The following is an 11,575-nucleotide window of genomic DNA, read 5'->3' as shown; positions in this document are numbered from 1 at the left end:
AAAAACTCATTATTACTATTAAATATCTTTCATTACATATTAGTAAAAATTATACTAATTGAATATTAATAAAATACTTATTGAGACGAATCAAACAAGACCCCACATGACTATATTTTTTCTTATAAATTGAGAAAAATCTAAAAAATTCTCTCTAATTGTGAATATTGTCAAGATTCTAAGTAAGAAAGATAAAAAAAATACAAAGGGAGTATTATTATTTACTAGTACATTTGTTCAAAAGGATTATTATTGTTGTTGTACTTATTAATTATTAATATTGGTATTATAATTAATCTTGTTGTTACCATTATAAATGTCATTGTTATCATTATATTAAGTTATTTTGTTATTATTAAATCTCTATTATATAAGGGAAAGGGGGGAGCAATGGTGTCTTATTTTGAAATGCCTATTTTGCCCCCCCCCCCCCACCTTCCCATTCTAAATTACAATTTCACTTACAAATTAAAGGGGGCTTCAAACAAAAATATCAAAAATATAATTATAACAATCACTTACAAGTCAACTAAAATCATAAAATTGCATAATTTACGTTATGCAAATCACTAATATGAGAAAACTTTATAAAAACTTAAAAATTTCACTTACAAACTACAAGCTATGAAAAATTGACTTGAAATCAAAGTGTCCACTTTCTTTACGATTTATGAAGTACTGTACTTAATTCAAAAATCAACAAAAAAATTATAATATTAGAAATCATAAATAAATTCAATAAAATTTCTATTTTGTTCATAGAATTTAACTTTGAAAAGTAAAAAAAAAAAAAAAAGAATTGTGAGAGACTTAAGTGACAGAAACTAAACCAATCAAATTTTGCAACTAATAAAAACAATTATACTTTGTAAGTTTAATGTTCTAATGCCGAAGAAAATCGAGTTTCTGTTTCGAAAAAAATTCAAACACGCATCGCGTGCAAAAATTTTAGTAATAGATAATTAAAAGCCACATGTTAAGAATATAATATTGACGCAAAAATAAGAAATATATATAATATGATAGCTCAAATCCATGACAAGGAAACTACTAAGTTCGGATTACATTTCAAAATAAGCTAAGTGTGATACAAATTATAAATTTAGATCGGTACACCTCTTCCTACCGAATTTCAAATCTTTCTAGCTATTTGAAGTTGCACGCGCGCTATTTATTTCTTTTATGCGCAAGTTATAGTTGTTTGTATATCTTATTTTATTTTATATGAAAAAAATAGTTGAGTCTGCCGAATTCTCAAGTGTGAAACCTTTTTTTTTAAGAGAAAGTGTGAAACATTGTATAAGTGCTCTTATAAATTAATGACTTGAGTTATTTAATTATTTTTAGTAATAATAATTATTATTATGATTATAATTATTATTGTTGTTCTTATAATAATAATAATAATATTATTATTATTATTATTATTATTATTATTAATAATAAAAGTTTTGTAAAAGTTGTAATAGAAATAAAATGATAATAATAGTAATACTATAAAAAAAGATCTTATAATGTACTCCCTCCGTTTTCTAAAGTTCTTCCCTCTTTCTGTTTAAGGGTGTTTCCAAAAGATCTTCCCTCTTTTGCTTTATTCCTTATTTGGCAAAACAAATTTCCCTATTTACCATCTCATGTCACTATCATATGGTCCACCATTACATTATTAATTCAATTTTACTTCCTTTCTCTCTCCTACTTTAACCCCTTTTATTTGTTTATTTATCTTAACCCCTTTCTCTCTCCTACTTTACTCACACCATGCCCCACACAACTTGATTTTCCTTGGTATCTGTAGGAACAGTAAGTGGGAAGATCTTTAGGAAACGGAGGGAGTATTGCATAATAATGAATTACAAAGTAATAATATAATAGTAATAATATAATTTATAAAAGATAAGATCTTGTAAATCAGATCAGATCAGAAAAAATAAGTTCAGATCAGAAAAAATCTCTATTACATAAGGGAAGGGGGGAGCAACGGTGTCCTCTTTTGAACCGACTATTTTGCCCTCCTTCACTTACTAAATTACAAAAGGAATCTCAATACCAACATGTTGTCAAACAAAGCCATCGAAAATTAATTTTCAACAATCACTCAGAAATCACTTATATGAGGAAACTTTACAAATCACTCATAAATTGAGAAAATACGTTGTAAAAATCACGCAAACCACTCAAATAATCAGGAAACTTTACAAAAACTAAAAATTAACTTACAAACTAAAATTAATACACTAGGATGTCAATACATACAAAAACATTCACAAAATTCACTTACAAATCATTGTTCTTAATAACCATTCACAATTACATACCAAAAAATTACCTATAAACACAAATTTGAGAAAAACACAAGATTTTGATAGTGATATTACACATTCGTCCATCGACGGTTTGCGAACTTTCAAATAGTATATAATTCTTTTAATCTTCAAAGTTATTTCACATTAGTCGACTCTTATGTAGTTGAAAAAATGGAGATAATAACAATTAGTTGAAAAAGGTTTTCATATAATTAGACTTAAATTTGATTCATTTTCATATAAAATCAGAAAACAAGATGTGTATGAAATTTGATTCATTTATGACACTGATGAAAAAGTTACAAATTTAGTTCTTTTTTTTAAATTCCAATATAAAATTTTTGCCCAAAATTTTGCAGAATATCCATGTTCAGAAATAAATTTTGAATAACAAAACAATATCAAACCTTTTTGCGAACAACTTTTGCAAAAATCCATTTTCAGAAAAAAAAAATACATTAATTTGCGAAACCCAATTCATGGAAATCAGATTGTGTATGAAAAATTTGAAATTTCATTTCACTTGTAATTAAAACTCAAAGTGTTCAAATTTAGAAAAGGAGAAAAATTAAAAATGACCATTTCATGCGAAATCAGATTGTGTATGAAAAACTTAAAATTAAAACTCAAAGTGTGAACATTTAGAAAAGGAGAAAAAATTCAGAATTTAGAAGTTAGACAAGGAAAAAAAACTGAAATTGTATTATACTTTTCAGTTACAATTTTGGGATCATAGAGAAATTAATGAAATCCATATCAAAAACTATTATAAATTACAAAAATGAATAAAACCAAAAAAACAACATGGCGACATTTAGTAAAGAACATCATACTGATTATAAAATAACATGCGCATATAAGACTTGAGAAACAAAAAACTATTCAAAATCAAAAAAATGAAATACAACATGAAAAGAACATGGAAGAATCTTATTCACAAAAATGGAGGTGAACTTAAATACTAACTTGCATTTTCAGTTTGTTTACTACTTAGTATTAGGCCTAAAAATATCATCGCACGCATCGCGTGCACAAAAGGCTAGTAAGTTCAGATTAGATCAGATAAGTTCATATTAGAAAATTTTAGGTGAACTAAACATAGTCTATGTAGTTGCTTTGCCATAGAGAAGAAATTTGATGCCCATATGGTAGAGATTGTGCTCAATATTTTTGGTCGTGAAAGCAAAATTTCGGAGGATTTTTGAAGCACACTTGAAAAAAGGATTGACATATATATTCAAATAGAATGCAAGAAATTTCGAGAGGTGAACAAAGACCGGTGGCTCATGGTGGTCATAATTCTCATTCTCTTTCTTATTGGCTCGAGTCCTCTGAACATTTCATTTTTTGTAACCAACCACAAGGATACTTTATGTTGGTTTGCTTATTGGAATCCCATCCGGTCAAGTAATATTTATTATGGTTCCCATTGAGCGGATTATTTGTTGGATTGCATTGAAAACTAGAAAAAAAAAATATGATATATTTTAATAAAAGTTCATAATAGCCTACTCCCTCCGTTTCATAATATAAGGCACGCACGATGTTCGAGGTCGAACTTTGACCGTTAATTACTCTCAATTTATGTTGATATAAAATTTTAAAAAATAATATTATTATAGTATTTTTCAAGACGAATCCAACGGCATAATTTTTATAATTTTTACTTATCGTATTTGAGAGATATTTGTGGTCAAAGCAAATTATCGTAAAGCGCAAATGACTTATATTTTGAAACAGAGGGAGTAATAGGTAAATGTCTTTAAAACAAATTGGAAGGTATTTTTTCTATAAAAAAAGGTGAAGTATATCAGATTATTGTGAGCAAAAGTTTCTTAAACAAAACTTTGAGAAATAATGGTTGGAAAGTAATATATGTTGCTTACATCTTGGCTTAATATTAAAAATTATTATGAAAAAATGGTCTCTAACTAAAGTTTACATATTCTTTTGGTAGGTTGTTCTCATTTATTTTCCTTTGTATAGATGGAGGAATTCCTAATTTCAATTTGGGAGGAACCACAATGTTCAACCCATGCCATCTTTGTAAATAAATAAACAAAAAATTATAATAAAAAAATATTAAGAGATCAATATTGTTTAACGAAATATTAATGTTGTATGATAAATGACAAATGATGTATATATAAATATCTTCACTTCGACATTCATGCTTGTCCATTTAGTACTTTGACCATTAATAACTTTAATCGTGTATTAGTAAAAATTATAAAAAGTTAATATTATTAATAAATTGAGATTAATACAACAACATATCATATACTAACAGTTGATTTTATCTAAAACTAAAAAAATACATGGTCAAATGTAACAGGTGAGTAGTGCAATTTTCAAATTGTAACATCTATGTTGTTACGAACGAAGTATATAAGTAGTAAGTGGGCCCGGGCTATGCCACAAGCAGGACTGTAAAAAACTGACCCAACTCGTTTACCGAACCCGAACTTGAAATAAGTTTAATTGAGATTTTTTACCACACGACTTACCCGTTTAATAAAATAAGTTAGGTTAAGGTTCACATTTTCAACCCGAAATTAACCTATTTTTGACCTGTTTAACTCATTGAAAAATAAATATCCTAAAAAGTTGTGTAAAAGTTGGTGAAAAATTCAATAATACTGATTGTAGAATACAATACTGAAAAGAAAATCTAATCGTGCATGCTTTTATGTGAATTTATGGTTGAAAACTAATAATTTTGATAAACATTTAATAGTAATAATTATGTAAATGGGTTAAACGGATTATATTGGAAACCCGTTTAATAAACAGATCGGGTCAATGTTGAGTTTTTCAACCCGTTTAATAATCGGGTTCAGTTTGGGTTGTGACATTTTCAACTCGTTTATTATTAACTTGGACATGACCCGACCTAATCTGCTAATCAGCCAGAACCACAAGTACTTATCATTTCATTTAGTGGTTAAAACTTTAATACTTCATCCATTCTGTTTTAAATGAAACATTAAGTTAAACGACACTATTCATTGATCAATTTTGACTCCAATTTATCGCCATTATATTAAGAAAAACACAGTCAAGTGGGATCTTGTTAGATTTGTTTCGATGCATACTATCAAATTATAACTTTTTTATATTTGTTCACGCGTGCACAAATAGAGATATTAATGATTACAGAAGTGTGTTGGGTTGCATGAAAAAGCAAGTGTTTCATTTAAAACAGAACGGGCGAAGTATATAAACTTCAAGTCAATGGATCAATCTTATACAATGCATCTACTATTTTTTATTTATTTATCACGTGTAGCGAAACCACTTAAGTGAGAGTGTCACGTGTCATCATTCATTAATTAAGAGCATCTTTTACCTTAACTCGTAAAATCTTGTTAATTGGAGTGTTATTGATAAAACGAGATTGAAACTTGTTTACATCATTATATTTAGTCTCTGACCAATATGTTTTCGAAACAAAAGTAAATGATAATTGTTGTTTAATGGGAACAAAATTTATGTATCCCATTAAAACTAGGCAAATCTCATGTAGTTGGGATTCATGCACTCACTCACCAAGTCACCAACTACTTGTCTCCATTTTTCTTCCTCCTCATTTTTGAGGTCACATGCTAATGTAAATTTTAAGTTGGATTTGAGGGAGTACTGTATTTGATATATCTCACCTATGTGAACAAATTATCACTACTAAAATATTGAAAACACAAAAGAGAAATAGACAAGTACTATTGTCTTATGTGATGCCATAAGGGTACGGAGGGAAGGAGGACCATCTCAAGAGGTGCTAATTATTTTATTAAAGGATTTTTTTTTGAAAACTACCTTATAAATAAATGTCATAAGAAACCATTTTATAAAAGAAAAATGTTGTAAGAAGTTATATTTGATCGGATTTTGACAATTGAATTAGTTTTCCAACATTGATTTTATTTTTTATTTGTTTTTCCTACTTCATTGTAAATTGCAGGATCCTAGATGGAATGCTTATAATTGACGTAAAGGGCCCCCATTTAGAATCATTCTTCATTGTCAAAAACATAAACTTAAAAATGTGATTGAATTCAAGCACCCTATAGTATAGACCCATTCTTATTATAGCAAAATCCCTTACCGATGATGCTAATATTTCTCCTAACCATTCCTTTGGACTTTACTTTTACCAGAAACAACAAAATTTCTCTGCTAAACAAAAATACCAGCGTAAAAACAACCTGCCAAAACTGCACTAGGCTTATATTAAAACATACACAATCCATTTAAAATATTCAAAGAAAATCTGAACATTCAAAAATAAAAATGGGGCGTGTGTTGTTGATGTTATTGCCTCTTACTCTAAGCCTCATCCTACAACCATATGCAGCCGATGCCCTCAACGTTCGAGGCCTTCCTATACTCAGCAAAAAAAACCCTGGCAAAGGACCGAATCCCCTAATACAAAAGGCATGTGCTACGGCACAATTCAAACAATCATGCATTCAGACCATCACCGCACAACCAGGAAGTGCCACCGCAGATTTAAAGACCCTGGCATTCATCTCTCTTAACACAACTAAGGCTCTAGGATCCAGAATTGCTGCTTGGGTTGGTGACAAGCTCGAGGACCAAGAGTCGATGGGTCCTGGCATCGAGCAGGCCTTGACGGATTGCAACGATCAGTACACTGATGCAATGGCCCAACTCGAGGACTCGTTGGTTGCCTTCTTCTCTAATGCTTATAAAGATGTTAAGACTTGGATGACAACTGCCATGAACAATGCAAATACTTGCGAGAAAGGCCTTAAGAAGGGCAATGCAATAGGCGTAATGGGTGACAAGAATAAGGTGTTTGCGCAACATTGTTCTAATTCTTTGGCTATTGTCAATGTCTTGGCCCAAAAACATTAAAAACATGGATTTTCTTTATACGTGGGTGATGTTTGCCTTTTCTTTTCCCTTGTAATTTCGCCAGCTTTAGTTTTATAAGTTTCTTATTTTTGTAATCTGGTTAAACTCAATTCATTCGTTGTAACCTCGTTGTCAAATTAAACGGAAATTGTTGATTTTCATGTTTTATTGACATATATTTTAACCATCTATTTTTCTCATTTTAAGAAACTTTCGCTCATTTTAGAAACTTTTGCTCATTTTACAAAGTTTTTGCTTATTTTAGAAACTTTTATTCATTTTATGTTTTCGCTCATTTTTAGAAACTTTTGTTCATTTTACAAATTTTTGCTCATTTTATGTTGCATTTTTCAGTTTTGAGCATAAAAAGGATTTTCACGTGATCCTTTTCCTATATATATATATACTAGTTGCATATGCACGCGATAAATTTAAGCAATTAGATCCTGTAAATTGCAGGATCCTAGATGGAATGCTTATAATTGGCGTAAAGGGCCCCCATTTGGAATCATTCTTCACTATCAAAAACATAAACTTAAAAATGTGATTGAATTCAAGCACCATATAGTATAGACCCATTCTTATTATAGCAAAATCCCTTACCGATGATGTTAATATTTCTCCTAACCATTCCTTTGGACTTTACTTTACCAGAAAAAACAAAATTTCTCTGCTAAACAAAAATACCAGCGTAAAAACAATCTGCCAAAACTGCACTAGGCTTATATTAAAACATACACAATCCATTTAAAATATTTAAAGAAAATCTGAACATTCAAACAAAAATGGGGCGTGTTGTTGATGTTATTGCCTCTTACTCTAAGCCTCATCCTACAACCATATGCAGCCGATGCCCTCAACGTTCGAGGCCTTCCTATACTCAGCAAAAAAAACCCTGGCAAAGGACCGAATCCCCTAATAGAAAAGGCATGTGCTACGGCACAATTCAAACAATCATGCATTCAGACCATCACCGCACAACCAGGAAGTGCCACCGCGGATTTAAAGACCCTGGCATTCATCTCTCTTAACACAACTAAGGCTCTAGGATCCGAATTGCTGCTTGGGTTGGTGACAAGCTCGAGGACCAAGAGTCGATGGGTCCTGGCATCGAGCAGGCCTTGACGGATTGCAACGATCAGTACACTGATGCAATGGCCCAACTCGAGGACTCGTTGGTTGCCTTCTTCTCTAATGCTTATAAAGATGTTAAGACTTGAATGACAACTGCCATGAACAATGCAAATAATACTTGCGAGAAAGGCCTTAAGAAGGGCATTGCAATAGGCGTAATGGGTGACAAGAATAAGGTGTTTGCGCAACATTGCTCTAATTCTTTGGCTTATTTTGTAATTTGTATCCAAGATGGTAGCCCGCTCATTTTAGGATTTCTTTACAATTTAGAAAAGAGGTTAACCATATGATAAGCTATGGTAAATATTTGATAAATTATTCTAAAAATTTACATTTGATGGGTCGTGCAAAATATAATTAACATTTAATGTTTTCTACTCAATTTATACTTTTTATCATTTTTATATTTTTATAAAAGAAAACAATTTGTACTCAATTTGATAAGCTATGGTAAAGATGCAGAATTGCTTAAAGAGGACACCATCTTAAATTAAATCCTACATTGTTCTAACCCACTGTTCTAATTAGGATTTAGTTTGTAATCTTAAGGTTAGAATATTCAAACATTAAATGTAAATTACCTGGGTAACGCGATTAGAATGTGAATTCCACGAGAATATTTATAATACACTTGGGTATACCATGCTCATGGTACACACAAGACTATTTTCTCCAAATGAGCAAAATGAGCAAATGACTAAATGAACAAATGAGCAAATATTTCTACTCATTTAAGAAAATGAGCAAACACTTTTATTACAAAATGAGCAAATAAGCAAAATGCCCATATGAGCAAATTTGGTGTCAAATAAGCACTTGAATTTCTAATTTATTACAAAAATACCCCTGGGTGTACCATGCTCATGGTACACTCGGGTGCACCATGAGTGAACTCTAAGTTGTACTTCTTCGGCTCCAAAATTATTGCAACACTTTCTTTTGATAAAAAAATAAAGGAGGAAGTTGCAAGTGAGGTACTGTTAATATTTATGTTAAATTAATAAAAGCAAAAAATTGTTTAATATTAGTGATCTCATGTGTAGATATATCGTGTTACATTGACTAAAGAACGATAAATAAGGATAAGTGTTGCAATAATTTTGGAGTGGATGAAATAGCATACTTGAAGATAACAATAACATATACTTGTGTTATTAGAGCTAGTTATCCCACACCTAACGAATGATCTACCTCCAATTTGAATGAATTACTCTCCTAACCAATTCATATTTGAATGATACTTCCTCTTAATTACTCACCTCGTTTCTCATTTTTGATATTTTTTTATTACTTGCATTGTTTCTATTTTAGCAATATATTTCTCTCTAGTACATGGGGTTCATATCTTTATCTTTTTTGACTCACCAGAGTCTAGAGGTGATCAACATGCATGGGTCCGTCTCAAAAATAGGCGAGTTTCTGGGAACGATTTTTTCGGCCAGCCGGTGGCCCCAGTCTGAAGTGACGACTTAAATACGAAAAACTAGGTTAGTTTTTGGCCTGGGTCGAATTAGTGGATTTTGGCCCAAAACGAGCTAATTTTTTGGCCAAGGTTGGGCCAAAATCCGGCCCGGCTTATAATCACCTCTACCTTAGTCCTTGTATAATGAAAAACTATGCAAATAAATAAAAAATGGAGGAAGTATGTATTCCATCTTTTTTAGTTGCTACATTTTGTCATGTTGGAGTGTCTTAATTTAGTTGCTACATTTGCTAAATGTTTACAATGTGGTACCCATATATTATTTACCTTTATACTATTATATTTGTATTCATTACACAAAAAGACAACTATTTTATACTTTATTGCTCTATTTCTCAATAATCCTCATATATTTTCTTGGCAATTATACAAAACTAAATATAACGATGGGTACAGACCCATTTTCTTGGCAATTCCGCATCGCGTGCAAAAAAATTCTAGCATTTTTTGCACGCGATGCGTGCTTGAATTCTTTTCAAGACGGAAACTCGATTTTTCCGACTTATATAAAACCCAAAATTTGAACATTAGACATAAAAACTATAATTATTTTTAGTTGAAAAACTTAATTGCTTTAGTCTCTGTCACTTAAGTCTCTCACCAACCTCTTTTTTTTTCTTTTCAAGGTCAAAATTCTATGAACAAAATAGAGATTTTATTGAATTTATCTATGATTTCTAATATTATAATTTGTACACTACTTCATATATTGTGAAGAAAGTGGACACTTGGATTTCAAGTCAAATTTTTGTGAGTATGTATGGATGTTCTAGTGTATTGGTTGTAGTTTGTAAGTTAATTTTTTGGTTTTTGTAAAGTTTCATCGTTTGAGTGTTTTGTATAATGTAAATTATATATGCAATTCTATGATTTAAGTTGACTTGTGAGTGGTTGTTATAATTTTATTTCCGGTATTTTTATTTGAATCTCCCTTTGGTTTGTAATTTAGAAAGGAAAAGGGGTAAAATAGTATCTTCATTCGGGGACACCATAGCCCCCCCTTCCCTTATATAATAGAGATATGTTGTACATTAATTCTTGAATGATATTTCACATAAACCTTTTTACCTTGATAATTAATCGCTATTATATAATAGAAAGAGATGGGTCCAAATATATGTAAAAGTTTCATTATATATAGGAAACACTATGAAAAAGTAAATAATTCTTTTTCCTTGTCTAACTTCTAAATTATGTTTGCACATTGATTTTTAGAAATTTTCATCATTTCAATTTTTGTCCTTTTCTAAATTTTAACACTTTGAGCTTCAATTATATTTGAAATGAAGTTTTGATTTTTTCATAAATTTGATATTGCATTTTTTTAGAAAAACAAAAATCGTTACTTTTCGCAATTTTTTTTTTTTTTAAGAAAATGGATTTTTGCAAAAATTATTCGCAAAAAGTTTGATATTGTTTTGTTTTTTAAAATTTATTTCTGAACATGGACTTTTTGCAAAAGTTATGGGCAAAAATTTAAATATTGGCATTTTTTTAGAAAAAATTAAATTTGTTTTATATGAAAATGAATTAAATTTGAGTCTGATTGTATAAAAGCCCTTTTGAACTTATTGTTGTCATCTCCATTTTTTTAACTACATAACAGTCTAATTTGCTATTGTTTATTTCAACTAATGTGAAATATTTTTGAAGGTTAAAAGAATTATGTACCTTTTTCGAAGTTCGCATATTGCCAATGGATGAATGTGTGATATCGCCGTCAAAATCTTATGCTTTTCTCAAATTTGTGTTTATATGTAACTTTTGTGAGTAT

The 11,575-nt window shown here is 30.1% G+C and overlaps 1 protein-coding gene across 1 annotated transcript; it reads left to right on the top strand.

Moving 5' to 3' along the window:
- Window positions 1–6,589: 6,589 nt before the first annotated feature.
- LOC125499335 (probable pectinesterase/pectinesterase inhibitor 61) lies at window positions 6,590–7,362 on the top strand. The gene has a single exon (XM_048647834.2). It carries the CDS (start codon window positions 6,597–6,599, stop codon window positions 7,182–7,184), a length of 588 nt encoding a protein of 195 aa, XP_048503791.1. The 5' UTR covers window positions 6,590–6,596; the 3' UTR covers window positions 7,185–7,362.
- Window positions 7,363–11,575: the final 4,213 nt, after the last annotated feature.

Source organism: Beta vulgaris, chromosome 7 (genome assembly GCF_026745355.1).
Source record: "Beta vulgaris subsp. vulgaris cultivar EL10 chromosome 7, EL10.2, whole genome shotgun sequence".
NCBI classification, from domain to species: Eukaryota; Viridiplantae; Streptophyta; class Magnoliopsida; order Caryophyllales; family Amaranthaceae; genus Beta; species Beta vulgaris.
This window is presented reverse-complemented; position numbering and strand designations above follow the sequence as displayed.

Coding starts and splice junctions, on each gene's coding strand:
- LOC125499335 (XM_048647834.2), top strand. CDS start 6,597: ATGGGGCGTGTGTTGTTGATGTTATTGCCTCTTACTCTAAGCCTCATC.